General features: G+C 38.2%; 1 protein-coding gene across 1 annotated transcript in view; it reads left to right on the top strand.

Moving 5' to 3' along the window:
• The window catches only part of CCDC158 (coiled-coil domain containing 158), a 97,479-nt gene that overhangs the window by 10,861 nt on the left and 66,770 nt on the right, over positions 1–19,848 (top strand). Inside the window, exons 2-8 of the mRNA XM_030878081.2 lie at positions 3,145–3,288; positions 9,567–9,784; positions 14,959–15,068; positions 15,183–15,510; positions 15,872–15,948; positions 17,379–17,489; positions 18,123–18,237. Coding sequence (XP_030733941.2) covers positions 3,219–3,288; positions 9,567–9,784; positions 14,959–15,068; positions 15,183–15,510; positions 15,872–15,948; positions 17,379–17,489; positions 18,123–18,237 — 1,029 coding nt within the window. The 5' untranslated portion in view covers positions 3,145–3,218. The remainder of the gene's footprint in view (positions 1–3,144; positions 3,289–9,566; positions 9,785–14,958; positions 15,069–15,182; positions 15,511–15,871; positions 15,949–17,378; positions 17,490–18,122; positions 18,238–19,848) is intronic.

The following is a 19,848-nucleotide window of genomic DNA, read 5'->3' as shown; positions in this document are numbered from 1 at the left end:
TGACCATAGGTGTGTGGGTTTATTTCTGGGCTCTCTATTCTGTTCCATTGATCCATATGTTTGTTTGGCCAGTACCATTCTGTTTTGATTACTGTAGCTTTGTAGTATTGTCTGAAGTCAGGGTATGCCTCCTGCTTTGTTCTTTTTCTTCAGGATTGCTTGGGCAATTCTCTGTCTTTTATGGATCCATATAAATTTTTGGATTATTTGTTCTAGTTCTGTGGAAAATGCCATGGGTAATTTGATAGGGATCACATTAAATCTGCAGATTGCTTTGGGTAGTATGGCCAACCCATGCTTTCTTACTGCTTTCATTTGCCTAGCAAATCATTGTCCATCACTTTATTTGTAGTCTTTTTGAATCTATGCCTATTAGTGTCCTCTTGTGTACAGCACAGTGTTGAAATTTTTAAGAGCCAATTTGAAAATACTTCTCTTTGAATAGGCAAGTTAAGTCCCTTCAGGTTTATTGATGTGACTGTTGTGTTTGGTCTAAATTCTGTCACAGTGTTATTATGTTATTATCTTCTGGTGTAATTACTGCAAGTATTATATTTACTGTGTTTATTTGGTGTTTCTTCTTTACTTTTTCTTTTTAAAATTCTTTTGTCACTTAAGAAGATTTGTATTTTTATTCTAATGGTTACCTTTGCCTTAGTACTTTCTATACTGCACCTATAACCCCCTTCTTTTTCTTTCTTTACCTTTTGCTTTTTGTCAGTTTTAAATGGTACCTTTTACAACCAATGGCATTCTACTTTCCCTTTTTTTCTCTTTTCCCATCTTTAGTTACATCTCTTCTCCATTGTCACACATATAATATTTATATGTTATTCTTCAGTGCCATTATCCCACCCATGTTTTAGTCTCAACTTTGCAACTGAATATTTAAATGTTCACCATCAGTCTTTTTTCAGTGTTCCCAGTCATCTTTTTTTTTTTTTCAAATGTTTATCTTTTTTCCCAAGTTTTATTTTGGAAAATTTAAAACCTAGAGAAAAACCAAGATTTTCACCAGTTGTTACCATTTGGCCACATTTGCTGGTCATCTGTTGGTTGGATGAAGCTTCACTCCCTCTAGTTGATTTCTCAGAAGGGGCACTTAATGTACAGTGTTCTGGTGCATTCAAAACTGCTTTTCTGTGCCTTTGAATCTTTTGAAGATCTTGGCTGGGTATAATATCCTTGGTTTAAATCAATACTTTCTTTCCTTAGATTTCTTGAAAATGCTGCTCTTCTGTTGCCTTGATTTGTATGTTGTTTTTGAATAATCTGATGCCATTCTAATCCTCTTGCCTTTGTATGTTATTTCATCTTTTTTGCCTGAAGGCCCTGAGGATTTTTTCATAATCTTTAAAGTCTTAACATGGTTTATTAGGATATATTTCAGTTGATCATTCTTGGTCGATTTTCCCTAGTATGAAAAATGTGTAGATTTGGATCCTCCTTTATTTATAGGAAGCTTCCTTAGATTATTTTAAATAATAGTTCTGTTTCATTTTTTTTTTGACTTTTTTCTTCAGGGACACCAATTATGTTCAACCTTCTTTGCCTGTCTTCCATTTCATTCACTTCCTCTCCCACCCTTTTTATTTCTTTATCTCAGTTTTCATCCTCTTGGTTGTTTTCCTGGTTTTCTTCAATGCCTTTTATTAAGTTTACAGTCTCTCCTCCCTGTGTACTTTGTAATTTGGTCTTCATTTATGATATAATTTTGTCTTTTTCTTTTCTTTCTTTCCTTACTTTAATCAACTCTCATTTCATTTCTTCCTGATTTTTTGCTTTTTTCATTGTTTCTTGTCCACTTCTGTTCTTACATTTACAATTCTCATTCAAGGGTGACTTTTAATCACCCCCAAATGCTTGCTTGAGAATATTTAGTTCAGTTTGGAGTGTTGTGTTACAATTTTCTTTGACTTCGTGTTTGTTGGCGGGGAGGGTATGGGGGGACTCTTCATAGGCAAAAAAGAGTTTATCCACATTTTCTGACATTTTGTTGTAGTTTTGTATGGATGTGTTCTACTTTTATCTATTTTTATTCATTTAGTGGACAGGATTCCTTGTCTGAGAGAGCCATCTTCTACGTGTTCCCTTTTATGGATGGTGGTGGGGACGTTGGGTGGGAAGGGTAGAAGGAGCACTGGCATATCTTGCTTCTTTTTGTTTCTGCTGGTTCCTGAATTTTCCCCTCTCATTTCCTTCTTCCCTTTACTGCCATGTCTCCATATCTGATTCTCCCCCAGAAACATTCTTCTCTGAGGCTGACACTGCTGGTGCCCACCCACTTTCAAGCCCTTACTGCATAGCCAAGGCTACACACTATCATGTTCCATCCTGTGCTTAGTAACCTGGCCTTTCTTCTTCACTTCCCGGGGTGACTCTGTGCTTCCTCTCAGTCCTCTACTCCTTTTCAGTCTTTTCAGCCTCTCCTTTCCTGTTGTCCATACTCACAGGCCTGCAGTACTGGTTGGTAGAATATGGGAGAACTTTTGGAAAACAATTTCCCTCTCCTTACAGACAATTTGAAGGCTGTGGTATTCTCTGTCTTCTGGGAATGCTGAAGGCTTGGAGCCCATGTGCTTTTATTTATTTGTTGTTCTTGTTGATTTTATGGATATTCAGAGGATGAGGAGGAGATTTGGAATCAGGCCACCAGTGTTTTCCAAACCCAGAAGACCCTCTTGGCCTAATCTAAAATTATGAGCCCTGTTTGATATCAAAGAAGTCTTTACCTTTTATTAATGATTTCTAATTTGCTGATTTGTGATCTCTTTTCCTAATTTGTGGCTTTTTACTGAGGAAATGTCTTCTTCCATTATTTGACAGTGTAACGTGATGAGAGAGACTTAAGAAGAGGAAAAACTCTGCCCCAAATCAGAGTGCTAATAATCATAATAATTAAAGTGTTAGTTTTTTATTTTTAGATTGTCTCTAATAAGCCACTTGGCCTTTAAAATCAATAAGTTTTACAGTAAGATTCTCTTCACTTATTAATGTTAGATAATAATAAAATATCTCTGTGTAAATATTTTCCTGGTGAAAAATTGCTATTATCTTTCAAATGTGAATATAGTCAGTTCCTCCTCTATGAACTTTTTTCATGTAATACCTTATTAATAAAGATCGAATCCCTGTCTTTTCTAGATAAGAACTAAAAGAACTAAATAGGGAAGCATTCATATTTCAAGATCTCTAAGAAGAGGTAGCAAATATTTAATATGGAACAAAACCCTTGTGACTCAAATAATGAGGATCTTTTATCAAGTAGTGGCATTACATCCAATGCAGGTAAGTAATTTTTATAAAACAAAATGGGGAAAAAATTAGAACTAAGCAGTATTCGTAATATTCATTCAAGCTGCTATTTTTTCAGTATGTTTTGATTTTAACTGTGCAAGGCACAGACCTTGCTCATGAATGTTTACCAGATTATTTATAATTCTGCCTTATGAGGAAGAAATTGTTTAGTCTTTTAAAAATAGCATATCTATTTTTTAGCATGTGTTTACATTATTTTTTGGTTTGAAGATTGTTTTCAAGTTGAGGAACTTAAGCACATGCCACGTTTCTCTAAATGCCTTCTCTTCCTCGGTCTGCTCTAAGCCCCAATTCTGCATCATGGTGACTTCTTTTCTCTCACACCCCCCGCCCCCCATCCAGTCAGGTACCAAGTCCTGCTTTCTCTATTCTCAGAAATGTGTCTTGAGTGCATTTTCCCTCTCCATTCCCATGACTGCTATCCTAGTTCAGGCCCCCCATCAACTCTGATGAAAATTATTTCAGTCAACAGAGAGCAGGCAGGAAAACAGAAACAGTAGGAATAAATAGGTGACATTTAATACAGGGAATTGACAACACAGGTGTTGAAAGAGCTGAGAAGGCTCAGAGATGAGCCACTGTAGGAAGCTGCTACCAGCCTTTGGGCTAGAAGGACCCTCAGAATGGGAACTGTCATAAGGCGTAGATACAAGCAGGAGCTAGAGCCATGGGGACGGCTGCCTGTGGGAGCTGAAGCCACCCCTCACTGCCAGAAGCCTGTCAGAGGCAGGAGAGAGGAGCGGTCCCTTAGCTTCTCCCTTCCTCTGGCCTTCTGGTCTTTTGCCGGTACCTCCCACTGCGAACCGTCCTGGAAACAAGTTGGGAACGGGGCCTAGGAAAAGAAGTTCTCTACAACACACAGCAGAATAGGGGCAGGACAGAGAATGGATTATCTTGGAGTCAGGCAGGTGACCTGCACAGCCGTAATTGCTTTCCCTGTCATGTCTGTCTCATCTGAAAGAATGCAGCCAGAGTTTATTCTCAGTTATAGGTGTTGTTTCACCGTTTCTAAGCGCAGTGAAACAGTGCTGAAAACTTTTATTTTGGCACCTTTATTTTGTAAAAGCTTCTGCTCCTTAGGCTGCTCATGCCATTGTCACCTCCATCCTACTATAGCCATCAACCCTGCTCACCTCCCCATCTACACGATATCCCTCATCCTCAGGGACATGGGCACTTAGCTCATGGGCTGTCTCTCCCTCCCCAGGCACATCATCATCCCGTAATACCATCGCCCTCATGGACGACCCGTCTAAGATCTTAGACTCACGGCTTCTCCACCTTTTTAGTTCTAATTGTTTTGACCTGTACTCTAGCTACTCACTTTCCTATCTTGGATCTTATTGCCAAGAACTGTTGGACTTCTGGAATCCAGCCTGCTATCTTCTAGCACTCTCACTCTCTTATTCCTGCAACACTTATTTTTCTGCCTCATGAAGGTAGTGGTTCTCAACCATGGCTCCACGTGAAAATCACTTTTTGAGACTTTAAACTTTTAAATGGCTTAGAACCACACCTAGAGAGGCTAATTCGGGAGATCTGGAATGGGGCTTGGGCACCACTGGTTTTTTTTTTTTTTAAAGCTCTCCTTGTGTTCCTGGTTTACAACAAGGGCTGAGAACAGCTGCTCTACCTTCTGCTATTTTCTCCTAAACTATCAACCTCTTCCTATCTTCACTTTCTTTATCACTTGCCAATATCCTCAGCTTCCTCTTTCTCTTATTCTTCTTTGCACTCTTACAGGAGAATCCCAGTCCTTTCAGGCTGACTGCCTTTTCCATTTTTGTCCTGGGCTGCTGGAAGAAAATACACTAATGTGGATTTTCCACCAATTTGCCACTTGAGAGTCATAGTTTGCCATCTCAGCTGGGCCCCCGATGCTGCTGAGGAATCTTTCTCTTAATCTTAGCCAGTTCTGTCTCTAATTTCTCACCACACTTATTTCAAAATTACACCATTCTCAAGCCCCTCACTCTGCCACCATCTTCCTCACTCTCAGATGACATCATTTCCTGATTTGCAGAGAAAATACGCCATTCGGCTGACATTCTCCTACCCTCTCCTCTGCTGCCCCTAAGACTCACTGTTCTTCACAGTCCGTGCCTCTTCATAGTTCCGTGGAGGAGGTACCCTCCTAATTTGCTACTCATGCTTTAATTCCCACCCCCGCTCGCAGCAGCTCAGCCTCCTCGGAGGTTTGGCTCCAGGATCTCTGCAGAGTCTTGGGCCCCACTCACTCCGATATCTTCAGTCCCTCTCTCTCCATTTGTACTTATCCATCAAAGTAAACATGCTAAATCTCTCCAAGCCTAAAACCACTAACAAGGAAATATAACAAACCAAAACAACAAAAATGAAAACCTCTCCTCAACGTGCGCCTTCCGTGCGCCTTCTTCCTTCACAGCTGTGCCGTCTGAAAGACAAGTCTGTGTTCACTTGTCCACATCTTCACCATCCATTCACTCTGTGAACCACTGCCTTAGGACTTTTGAACCTAGTATTCCAATGAAATCACTCTGGCCATAATGACTAGATTTTCTCTTTTTTGCCAAATGCAGTGAACTCTTCCCCCTGCCCAACATTTTATTTCGAATTTTTTCAAAATGGTCGAACAATTGAAAAAATAGTGCATTGAATACATTAAATACCCTTCAACTGATGCACCAGTTGTCAGCATTTTATCATATTTGCTTTATCTCTATGCCTACAATTTATATTTCGTTTTGCTGAAGTTGAAGGCATCATTATTCATGCCTCAAAACCTGCATGTGCATCTCCTTAGAAAAAGGATGATTTCCTACATTGCCACATCATTGTATCTGAGAAAATTACTGTCTATGCAGTTATCATCTAATTCATATTCATATTTAAATTTCCCCAGTTGTTCCAAAAAAAGTTTTACTTAGCATTTTAAAAAATCTAGAGATCATGCACTGTATTTTGTTGTTTGGTCTCTTTATTCTCTTTAAATCTGTAACCATCCTCCCTCCTTTTGTTGTTGTTTCTCATAGCATTTTCCTTAAGAGTCCAGACCAGTTGTATTGTAGGATGTTCCACATTCTAGATTTTTTCTGATTGTTTCTCATGTTTAGATTCAGATGAAACTCATTTGGCAAGAGTTTTACGTAGGTGACAATTTATACTTTTACATCATACTTTAGGGAACACATAATGCCAGATCCTGCTAATTTACAGTCATATTTTCTCCTTTACAATAAATAAGTAACCTATAGGATGGCCCTTTGAGACCTTGTGAATATCCTAGTACTAAATAACCTTCCATTCAGTGGTTTTAGCGTCAATTGAAGATCCTTACTTGAATCAATTATTACATTGATGATTTCTAATTTTTTTTTTTTTTTTTTTTTTTTTTTGGCGGTACCCGGACCTCTCACTGTTGTGGTCTCTCCCACTGCGGAGCACAGGCTCCAGACGTGCAGGCTCAGCGGCCATGGCTCACGGGCCCAGCCGCTCCGCGGCATGTGGGATCTTCCCGGACCAGGGAACGAACCCGTGTCCCCTGCATCGGCAGGCGGACTCTCAACCACTGAGCCACCAGGGAAGCCCGATGATTTCTAATTTCACCATAGTTATTAACCTACATTTTTCAGGAAAGAAAAGCTTTTCTTTTATTATTATCACTCTAGATCCATAGGTTGTTTTTAATTCACAGTGCTATAATGTATTGTTGTCACTGTTGTTTTGATGCTCAGTTGTACCAAATTTGGCCAGCCCCTTTAAGCCAATTCTGTGTCTTTTTAAAACATGGCCCACTTCATTAGTTTCTGGCACATCAGAATGTTCCAGGCTGTACTTTTCCTCCTGTTCCACCAGACCTGGAATCAGCTATTCACTAAAGAGCCCTGGTTCCTTCTAGTAGGAAATAGTATTCACACACCAAGATCTCGTGTGCTTATTGCTACTGAAGTGTCACTGTGTCTAGGAGTGTTCAGTGTCTAAAGCTTGGAATTAGATTTTTTTCCCTTCAGTTCACACTGGTAATTCTCAAATCCAGTACCACAGAGTTCTTCCTCATCTTCCCCCCATTCCATATCTGTATTTCCCTTACAGTGAAAACTCAAGTTTCCAACAACTTCAGTGTGTTTACTTGTTTTCTCTCTTACACGGTACACACAAAATTGTTTCAGAATTGTAACGACACCTGTTATATTAACAGCCTACCTGCTAAGTTAAGTTCACGTGCAGTCAGGGTACTGTGTTCTAAAGTTATTTGAAAGGGACTATTTTCTCTGTGAGGTTATGTTGTCAACTTACTGTACACTTAGGTTTATTTTTTTCTGTTAGTTTTCAATTTTATTTTTTGAATATGTATAACATGTATACGGCTCAAAAGTGAAAACTTTATAAAAAGGTATATTCAGTAGAGTCTTGCTGCCATCCCTATCTTTTCCATTCTGTTTCCACCCATCCCTATACTCCTATAGATAGCTGTTTTCATGAGATTCTGTCTTATTGTTCCAGCGTTTCTTTTGTGCAAAATTAAGCAAATGCCACACATAGACACATATCCATATATGTACATACATGTACACATACACATACACTCTTGTTTCTCCTTTCTTACAAAGAGGGAAATTAACCTCCACCTATTTAAGGGAGGAGTAGCAAAGAATATGTGGACATATTTTAAAACCACTGCAAGTTTACTTTCTGGTCACAGATTATCTATATTTCTCTCACATGCAAAATATATTCACTTTCCTAAGAAGGCCCCTAATAGCCTGATCACACTACAGCACTCCCTGAAAGGCCAGAATACCTTTACCTAAATTAGATTCAAGTATGGATGAAACTCCTTAATTGTAATCCCTTAAATACAGCTCCTTGAGTAGAGTTCCTCGTTATCTGAAGACTTGTGACACCCAACATGCAATGGTAGCCAGGCACAGGATAACCACTGTCCACTCCTATTGAGGAAGCAGTAAACAGGAAGCACATATGTCTGGAAGCACATATGCACACAGTTCTGAAATCCAGCTGGGCACAGGCTGACCACTCAGGACTAGCTGATGGATTAGGACCCAGGCCTGGGGATAAGTCTCCATGGTTCCTGGCACCATCCACTGGACTCTTGGGTCTGACTCTGAGTTCTCCTCCCTTTTGCATGAAAGGTAGCATATGTTTCCAGCTGGGTGGCTTTTTTCAGCCTGCTTGTAGAAAAGCCTCTCTCCATCTCATACTGTCTCTGTCCCTCAGTTTAAGCCAGCGGTGGTTCTTGAAAATCTTTGTGTGTCTTCTGTGACTCTTACTGGGTTTTACGTCCTTTGTCTTCCTTTTAAATGTGAATATTTCCTCAGAGTGCTCTGCTTGATCCTCTTCTCTTTTCACTCTGTACGCTGCCCCTAGATGATCCCCTTGACTCCAAGGATTCATTAGAACTCATATGCTGTTGACTCCCAGAAGCTTATCTCTAAAGTAAAACACTCTCCCAGACTTCAAGTCCATGTACAGTATTTGCAAATCAACTTCGTTACTTGGACGTTGCTGAAGCCGGAAACTAAAGAGAAATCTTTGATGTCTCCCTCTCTCTTACTTACCACATATATTTCTTAAATTCATGCCCTTGTTTCTATCTCTGCTGTCTCTGCTTTAGGGCAGACCTTTGCCATGCCTTGCCTGAACTGTTGGAAGCCTTCTTCTACTTTGAGCTTCTACCTTCATTTTTATCCCCATCCAATGCATTCTCTACACTGAAGCCAGAGAGCCTTTTCAGAACACAAGTGTAGGTTATATTACCCCTATCTTCAAGTCCTTTAATGATTCCCTTGAGCTTTCACAATGAAATCCAAATTCCTTGGCATGACCACAAGGCCCTTCGTGATATGTCCTACATTTTCATTCTCATATCTGGCCACTACTTCCTTTCACCCACAGTATGCCATGCTGCTTCAAGACCCCTCGCCAGTAATGATGGTGTTCCCACTGCCTGGAATGCTCTTCCTCTTCTCCTGTCTTCCAGACTAGTTACTTCTTACTCATAGATGCTTCAAGACTAATTCAAGTATCACTTGATCACTGTCAAGTAAAACTACGCCCTCCTCCCTAACCTGTTCCTCCTTTTTACCTTGTGCTCTTCTCTCTCAGAGACACTCTCACTTTTCTGTTTTCCCCATGAGACCTTGAGCTCCTTCAGGGTTCAATAAGGGAATCTACCTGGGATAATGTTTGCCACAAAATTATTTTATTATTAAGTTAATTAATTGGTTAATTAATTATTTAATATTTAGGTTCTTCAGGTTCATTTTTTATGTCATCTATTCGTGGAACAATAATTGAAAACACATCTTCAACTGGGACTTTGACGCAAATCCCTTTTTACCCTAAATATGAAGTGGAACTTGATTCTCACAGAAAAGTCATTCCTTACCCTGGAAAGGAACACATTGAACGTGTTTTGGAAGAATATTCACATCAAGTCAAAGATTTGCAGAGAAGACTAAATGAAGTGAGTTACATTCTTTTCCTCCAGTATCTGATACCATTTTGGGGAGACAGTGAGGCACAAAGCTTTGGAATAGAACCCAAACTTTCTGGGAAAAAAACTTAATAATGGATTCATGGGACTTGCCTGGTGGTGCAGTAGTTAAGAATTCACCCCCCAACGTAGGGGACATGGGTTCGATCCCTGGTCAGGGAATTAGATCCCAAATGCATACCACAACTAAGAGTTTGCATGCCACAGCTAAGGAGCTCACCGGCCGCAGCTAAGACCCAGCACAAAATCACCAAAAATAAATAAACAAAATTTTAAAAAATAATAATAATGGATTCATTGGTTAAATTGTTAATTTGGCCTATGCCTTCTATTTCACTATTAAAAATTGGACTGATGAAAAGTCTACACACCCATTTGTCTTTTGTTAATAATAAGTCATAATGCCTTGTCTTAATGGTGTAATTTTTTTCCAGTTTTATTGAGCTATAATCAACATACAGCACTGCATAAGTTTAAGGTGTACAACATAATGAATTGACATCTATATCATGAAATGATGACCACAATAAATCTACTTAACATTTATCATCTCATATAGATAAAAAAAAAAAAGAAAAAAAATTTTTTTCCTAGTCATAAGAACTCTCAGGATTACTCTCTTAACAACTTTCATATATACCATACAACAGTGTTAATTGTAGTCATCATGTTGTACATTACATCCCCAGTACTTATGTTGTACCTTTTGATCACCTTCATCCAATTCCCCCTCTCCCCACATCCCTGTTTGGTAACCACAAATCTGATCTCTTTCTGTGTAAGTTTTTTTGTTTTTTTGTTTTTTAGATTCCACATGTAAGTGAGATCATATGATACTTGTGCTTCTCTGTCTGACGTATTTCACTTAGCATAATGCCCTCGGTGTCCATCCATGTTGTCGTAAATGGCAGGATTTCCTCCTTTTTGTGGCTGAATAATATTCCATTGTGTGTGTGTGTGTGTATATATACACACACATACATACATACCTCAACTTCTTTATCCATTCGTCTGTCAGGAGACACTTAGGTTGTTTCCATGTCTTGGCTATTATAAAGCATGCTGCTATGAACATGGGGGTGCAGGTATCGCTTCGACATAGTGTTTTCATTTCCTTTGGATATATTTCCAGAAGTGGAATTGCTGGATCATATGTTAGTTCTCTTCTTGACTTTTTGAGGATCCTCCATACTGTTTTCCGTAGTGGCTGCACCAGTTTTTTATAATCCCATCAGTAGTACACGAAGGTTCCCTTCTCTCCACATTCTCGCCAGCATTTGTTCTCTCTTGCCTTTTTGATGTTAGCCATTCCAACAGGTGTGAGGTGATATCTCATTGTGGTTTTGATTTGCATTTTCCTAGTGATTAGTGGTATTGAGCATCTTTTCATGTGCCTGTTGGTCATTCGTGTATCTTCTTTGGAAAAATGTCTATTCGGATCCTTTGCCCGTTTTTAATTAGATTATTTGGATTTTTGCTATTGAGTTGTATGAGTTCTTTATATATTTTGGATGTTAACCCCTTATCAGATATAGGATGTGCAAATACCATTTTTTCCCAATCCATAGGTTGTCGTTTTCATTTTGTTAATAGTTTCTTTTTCTGTGCTCTTGGTGTAATCTTAGTGAAACTTGAATAGCTCAAAATGTTATAATTAATGACATTCATGTATAATTATAATTAGTAATTGGTTCAGGCCTGCTGTCCTGCTTTCATGATACCTGGTTTTTCTTTACAAAGCAGTTGGTAGGGGGTCGGTTTTTAGATGCATGTGTATACACGATAGCTAAGTAGTGTATAGAAGTTATTCGATAAAAATTTCAAGTGGACCTTGTGTAGAATGAAGCTGGCTTTAGTCAGCTTTACAGCTGCATGTTGGATCCTGATAGTCTATAGCCTAGAAGTCAAACTTATACAAAGGCCTTTGTGATCGAATTTTTTTCGCTGTACATTTTAGCCTCTTCGGCTACCTGTTCCCTATATGTACCCTCCATTCTAGCGATATCACTCTTCCCTGGATGTGCCATTCCGTTCTAGACCTTCATGCCTTTGCCCAAGTCATTTCCTCTTCTCTGCCTGTCTACCTGTTAAATTCTTATTATCCATCAAGACTCAGCTCAAGCATTTCCTTCTCTGAAGCCTTTCCTCTAGACACAAGTAGGTGTGTTCTCCTCTGTACACTTGTTGCTCTTCATACACACGTCTATTGTAGTATTTAGTACGTTTTATTATATTCATTAACGGATTGTTCTACTTCATCAGAATGTGTGAGCACTTAAAAAAATAACTATAAATTTATTAAGTGCTGAAAATGAGATACCATTGTATTATGTAGAGGGGATGCAAAGATGAATAAGATAGGACTCATAAGGAGTTCATAGTCTTGAAGGGGGCCTGGCATATAAACAAATAATGACAATACTTTATGATAAGTGCACTAAAGAGATGGATTGATGATAGATAGATGAAACACAGAGGTACCAATGAGGAAAAGAAGCAATGTCAGTTAATTTTCCAAGTCTATCCTCTGGCAGAGTATGTGACACTTGACTGGCTCCCAATAAATTAGTTAAATCAGTAAATAAATAACAGGGCTATTTGGGTACTTACAATATTTATCGCAAACCTCCTATGTAACAGATACTATGCTAGGTACTGGATATATAAAAATGGAAAAGTTGTGGTCCTTTTTATGTACACATTTACAGTCTTATAGCTGAGATATTTAAAATAGAAAATGATAGTAACAGGACGTGTATGCTGCAGTAGGGGTAAGCGGTGATGCTAAATCTAATCAATCCTTTACATTCCTTGTCTTACTTGACTTTCCAACAACATTTGACACACATGACAATTCTCTTCCTCTTGAAGTGCTCTTTTCTCTTAGGTCTCATGGAAACACACTCTCCTGATTTTCCTCCAGCTCATTCTTTTTCAGTTTCTTATTCCAGCAAAACCCTCCATAGACAGTAATAGTGATTCCCATAGCTTCTGTTGCCATTTATATGTAAGTGAATGTTCAGTTTATATTTCTGGTCAGACCTCTTAACTGGTCTCCACACCAGTTAGTGTACCTGTGTTCCTACTGGACATTTCTACTTGAAATGTTTCTCAGGCTCCATAAACTCAACATTTCCAGTTGCATACCTGATCTTTCCCCCAAACCTTTCTTCTAGCTGTATATGGTGCCACATTTATATTGTTGCACAGGGCAAAAACCTGATTCATTCCTGATACCTCTTCATTTTCCCTGACATCCACTTTACTACCAAGTCCATCCAGTGTACCACATATATTTCTCAAATATGGAAATGTTTTCATTTCCACTGTTACCATCCAAAGTTCAGACTACTCTAGCCGTTCACCTGGACTATTAGAAAAGAAGGTAAATGATCTTACCTTATATTGACTATATAAACATTGTCAACTGCAGAATTAGGTAGTAACCTATTATATTTCCTTTCCTGTGTAATGTTTGTTTTTCCTGTGGTTCCTAATTGCCTTGCTTTTTCCTTATACTGTTGATATTTACCTTTATCATATCCTCATTAAAAAATTATTATATAGGTTTTCTATCAAACCTCCTTTAACCCAGGACCCTTTAGGAGTTCTTCTGTCTAGTCTCGATGAGTTTCTTCTTAGGTCTGCTGTATAGATATTTTCTTGGGATTCCTATCACTGCTTTCCTGGTTGAATTCATGATTTCCAGGATTCACTGTTTTCTCTTTTCCTCTTTCTTGATTTATTTCTTCATTTAGTCAAAACACATCTTTAGAAACTTTTAAGAAGTATATGGGACATACATTATATGAATTTTTTCATTCTGATAATGACTTAAGCTGGATAAAGCTGAAAGTTATTTTCTCTCAGTCCTTTGAAAATATTGTGTGCCCTTGCACAGACTGAGAAGATGTCTATCTGATTCTTGTTCCTTTGTAGATGATATGTTTTCACTTAATTGGGGTCCACCTTTGGAAACTTTAGGGTCTTTATCTCTGAAATTCCACTATGATGTTCTTAAGTGTGGATTTTTGTTTTTTCCTTCCCTGTGCTAGTACCAAAAGGGACTCAGTGGACCCTTTTGGCCTGCAGATTTGTGCCCTTCAGCTTTGAGGAATTCAGGTTTTTTTGGTTTCTTTTTTCTTTGATAGTTTTTTTCTGTTTTCTCAATTCTCTCTTTCTGAAGCTCCTGTTAGTCAGATATTAGCTCCTAGGTTGAACCTCTAAATCTCTTACCTTTTCTTTCAAAATTTTTGTCTACTTTTTTACTTTTGGGGTGCATTTCTTGACTTCCATCATTTCTATTGCAACTTTTTAGTTTGCAACCATATTTTTAATTTCCAAGAACTCTCTCTTCTCCTCTGATCACTTCTCTGACACAGTGTCCTGTTCTTACTTTACAGCAAAAATGTCTCTCAAACTTCTCTGCAATACAAGTTTTTGGAAGTGTTCTTCCACTGTTGCATTATCTCTTTTTGTTTCTTTGGATCTTTTTTCCTGAGTATTTGCTCATTTGTTTAATCTTGGTCTCTTTTTTATTTTGTAATCTTCCTTCAAGTGTTCAGTGGTTTTTGGCTTTTTGTTCATACTCAAGAATGAACAGTAAAAAAACTGATGGCAGTCTCCCTGAGGGCAGAACTTGATGGCTTTACTTTGGGATAATTAGGTGGGGCATCAACCATTGTGCTGGGAGATCGCTTAGTGCCTGATTTTGAGATCTTTGTGAATTTCTTTGTAGTAGAACACCTTGATTTTTGAATGGTAGTTGTCTGCTGCCAAGTTTTTTAAGTCAGTTGGAGGCAGAGGTTGACTTTTCTATATACACAATTTCCACCAATTCTCATGTCCTCGGGAATAGAGTTTATTTCTATCTCTGTCTTGAACCAGAGTCAGATTTGTTCTAGGAACGGTGTTTTGGTTGTAACGTGAATGGATTGAAAGAGGGCAAGGTTGAGACAGTGAGACTAAGGTATTCAAAAAACCTAGGTGAGAAATGATTAATTAGGCCCCGAACAATGGTGAAGGGGGAAGGAAGTACACATAAAAATAAATCATTGATATATAGATTTTTGGAAATTATTAGCTATAAGGAAATACGTTCCTCTAATGAAAACTAATTTGCAGGACTTTTTTTTTTTTTTCAGAGCAATGAATTGCATGAGAAACAAACATTTTACTTAAGACAGTCAGTCATTGGTTTGCAAACAAAACTTAAAGAGATGCAGATGGAGAGAGATGCCATGGCTGACATCAGGTTGGGATTCGTTACCTGATATTATCTTAAAGTTTTACTCTTTGTAGTGTAAAATCACTTGTGTGAATCTTGAGTTTTATCAGTATTATTTCTTCTCTTTCATTTATTTCCTAGACGAAGAGAGAGTCAGTCCCAGGAGGATTTAAGAAATCAGCTTCAAAATACCATTCATGAACTTGAGGCTGCCAAATGCCTTAAGGATGATATGCTGAAAGACAGCAACACACAGATAGAGCAGCTAAGAAAGACGATGCTTGCTCATGAGCGAGTGCTTCAAGAAATTCGATCAGTCCTAGTTGACTTTGAAGAAGCCTCAGGCAAGAAAATATATGAGCATGACAGCATGTCTACCATCCACTTCCGCAGCATGGGCTCAGCTATTAGTAAAATCCTAAGAGAATTAGACACAGAGATTTCTTATCTTAAAGGGAGGATATTTCCAGTAAGTGGTGAGAACACTACATCCATATTGTATTAAAATTCATTAAGACAATAGTATTAGGCATACAATTTTTGAAACTCTTCAAAGTAAGCCAAGTTCTCATTTTTGTTCTCTAAAATAGCAGAAGTTACTTCCACAATGATCTTTGTTAATAATGGGAACTAACTCGACTTATCTGTGCAGTTACGTGAGAGTGTAGCCAATGTAAAAGGTCTAATAAAATACAGCGATAGAATGTATCTGATTTTAGCATTGCTTCTGTTTGCATCTTTCTAAGGCATTCCTTTTGTTGGAAAATCTCTAAATTTTCCAAGCTTTAGATTTACCAATTCCTAAATCAGTATCTCTTTATTATAACCAGGTAGAGGATCAGCTTGAAACACTGAAATCTGAATCACAGAACAAAATAGAGCTACTACTTCAACAACATCAAAATAGGTAGGTTTCTGAGGTATAGAACAGGGGTCTCCAACCCCTGGGCCACGGACTGATAGTGGTCTGTGGCCTGTTAGGAACTGGGCCGCACAGCAGGAGGTGAGTGGTTGTGAGCGAGTGAAGCTTCATCTGTATTTACAGCCGCTCCCCATGGCTCGCATTACCGCCTGAGCCCCGCCTCCTGTCAGATCTGCCGTGGCATCAGATTCTCATAGGAGCGCAAACCCTACTGTGAACCTCGCATGCGAGAGATCTAGGTTGCGTGCTCCTTGTGAGAATCTAACGCCTGATGATCTGAGGTGGAGCCGAGGCGGTGATGCTAGTGCTGGGGAGCGGCTGCAAATACAGATTATCATTAGCAGAGAGGTTTGACTGCACAGGGACCATAATAAATCAATTGGCAAACAAGCTCAGGGATCCCACTGATTCTGTATTATGGTGAGTTGTATAATTATTTCATTATATATTACAATGTAGTGATAATAGAAATAAAGTGCATAATAAATGTAATGCACTTGAATCATCCCCAAACCATTCTTCCCCTGCAGCCCCAGTCCATGGAAAAATTATCTTCCATGAAACCAGTCCCTGGTGCCAAAAAGGTTGGGGAACACTGGTATAGAAGATCGTAGTGAAACTATACCACAAGTCTGTAATCTCTCATCAGCAATTCCAAAATCTATAAAGCTCTAAAGCACAGAATCTTTTTTTCATAGATTTGTGGCAAACTCACGTTAAAGAAAAAATTATTCTGACACGTGTTTAAAAAGTAGAGAAGACCTTATTGAAGACTATTGCAGCAGGAGTTTGCGTTAGAGAGTGATGAGGCTCAACTCCCAATACAAGGGCAAACAAGAAGCAGGGTGAGGGGTTCAGTGGACAGAAAATTACTAGGAGGAGGCGTCGAGGTGAGAGGCTTCTTACTAAACTGACTTAGCGAGATTCATACTAAGCCTGGGCTGCTTACTAAGTGGGCTGGAGGCACAGACTGCCGAGAGGAGTCTGACTAAAGCTTGGTCAAGGTTAGAGTCTTTGTCACTCATTTGTTGGGAAAACCTGAGCTAATGTAAAGCTTTTTATAGTCTTTATGAGTTACCGTGAGTATTTAAAAACCTACTGTTGTGTTAGTAATGTCTGGCTTCTAGGACACTTCCCTAGATCTCTCTGGGGGTGTCACATGATATTTAGTACTGTTATTTATCACCATTGTAAAATTAAAAAAAAAAAAATCTGAATCCTAAAACCTAACTGCCCCCAAAGGACTTGGATAAAGGATTCTGGATCTAATTTACATACTTGTTATAAAAAGAATAGCATATTCAAAGCTAAAACAAAATACTAAATTTGAGAGTGTTGAAAATCGTTAATATTTAGAATAATTCATTGTCAGGCAACATCTGTATCAAATAACAATCACCACATTCTTTTTATAGGATTGAGCAGTTAATCAGTGAATATGAAATTGAAAAAGCAGGACTTACTGAGAAAGCTAGCAGTGCTCGGAGCCAAGCCAGTAGTATCCAAAGTCAACTGGAAATCATTCAGTATGTGTGTCCTGGTGGTTTGAAATTGATAGTCATTTATCTTCATTTTATTTTTATCAATTTTTTGTTCTAAGAGCTTTTTAAAAATTACTTAATAATTGATTCTACAGGAAAGTAAAACTTTTCTAACATTCAAAGAAACAGAAAAGATTACTTAACATGTAGATAATACTTTATAACCATATTAGAAGTATTAGGGCAAGTATTTGGGCCTCTTGGGACGGGATGTTTTAGATATTGTCTACATTTCAACTGATAGGATAAGACAAACACACACTATATATGTGTGTGTGTATGTATAAATATACATAAATTATATATATATATATACATATAAATAACTTTATAGTTTGAGCTCCTGTGTTGAAACTTTTTATATGGACATTTTCAGTCGTACACAAAGGTATAGTGAAAATTGTATAATGAACTCCTATGTATACATCACCTACCTTTAACAGTTAACATTTTTGAACTTAATCTTTTAATAAGCAGTTTTGGAAAATAAAAGACTATTGGCCTAATAATGCCATATTAAATAATTAGTGGAAGTATCTAAAAGCTAGAGAACCCTTAGGTATCACACTTATTCTTAGTCTGCTATTTGCTGTTATTCCCCTTTTAAACCCTTTTTAGAGAACAAGCAAGAAACCAAAATTCAATGTATATGCGTCAACTCAGTGACCTGGAATCTACTGTTTCTCAGCTACGTTCTGAATTAAGGGAAGCCAAAAGGATATATGAAGACAAAGTGAGTTTAGATTTTGCTGCTCTGCTTCCAGCGACTATTATACACAGAATCAGTTATATAGTTTTTAATGGTTTATTTGAAAATGAGGAATCAAAGCAATCATTTAAAATTAAAAGCAGTTTATAAGATGGGTGCTAAATAGCTACATGTTAAATTACTATAGAAAAACAGTTTTTAAGTTGTTTGCTCAAATTAATTGATTCTTAGAAAAGTTTTTTGCATCCTTCAAGTAAGTTTCTAAAAAGTGAATAATAAGGCCATTTTAGTTACTTTTACAAGGCTTAGCTTTAGCAGGTACTTTGGTACCAGCTGGTCTCCCCGACCACTGAACGTTTTGGGGCCTAACCTCCTCTCTTACTTCAGCTCCTCCTTATTAATCATTGTGCGGCTAGCAAACTGAGTTCCCTTCAAGATTAGGCCGAATAAAAAATAATTAGGAAGCTAAATCTTCATTTCTCATCACACAGTTCCTATTAAAACTAGATATTAATATTTACTACAATATTCTGTTCTCTCCCTGTCTATAGCTAAAGACAAGCTATTCGTTATCATTATCAACCATTTTTCTGGAGCTTAGGTTTTTGTTAATTTCAAGGACACAAGGTAGTGTCCTGTTTTGTGAATGCCACCTTTCATCTCCAAAATGTCCTAGTCTGGAAGATAAATTCTACGTATAATCATCCTGCCTACAAGAGAACCTACAGTTCTAACCACTTGTAGTTAATTTCCTACTCCTTAGTTGATTGGGAAGAAATAGAGTATAAGGAAGCTGCCAGATTTTCTTTATAAAATAATCCAGTTCTACAGGGTAACAGTACAAGAAAAAAGCTCCTTATGGGAAGAAGCAATTGAATATTGCAGCACTAACTCTTCCAGATATTTTCCTGCCTTTGAGCAACCCCTCCTGTAATTACCACTGTCACCCATTTGCTGGCCACAGGAGGGGGCTGTTTCTCCTCGGTTCTCAACTTTAAAGACCTCAACTTTAATTCGTTGTGGCACGGCTGAAAGAAGAATGGAAAATTTAGACATGAATTTACTATAAAAGTCTAAACAATAAAGAGTAGCATGAAACTATATAATCTCAGTTATGAGATTTGGATCCTCTACAGGGACTTTCAAACATTTTTGATCACTACCCACAGCAAGAAATATAGTTTACCATATAATCTAGTACACACGTACAACTGAAGCACACTTCACAAAACAATACTTACCCCTATTACTTAAGACGCTGGCTCTTTTCTGTTTTCTTCAGATACTGATTTGATGCTCACTAAGTTGACTTCGTTTTTCACTGCTGGGTTGCAGTGTGAATAACACTGCTCTCCAAGACCTCTTCCTTAGCTCGTGGCCTAGATTCTTGTATCAAGGTCATTTCAACAACAGCCACCTGGAAGCAGCCTTGAGGAACCTTAGACTTCTTAAAGGCTAAACCCAAGAAACAAAAGCCCAGAGAGAAATATTTGCTCTTTACTGCTTCTCTGAGGCCTGCTTTTTGTGTTCTAGTTTCTTTCCTCAGGGTGAACTTTTCCCCTGAAGATTGATAGCAGGAATATCGATTGAACCCATTCTGGGCAGATCAAGCCTACACAAAAGGCCTTGATCTCA

The sequence above is a fragment of the Globicephala melas genome, chromosome 5 (assembly GCF_963455315.2).
Source record: "Globicephala melas chromosome 5, mGloMel1.2, whole genome shotgun sequence".
In the NCBI taxonomy this organism is placed as follows: Eukaryota; Metazoa; Chordata; class Mammalia; order Artiodactyla; family Delphinidae; genus Globicephala; species Globicephala melas.
This window is presented reverse-complemented; position numbering and strand designations above follow the sequence as displayed.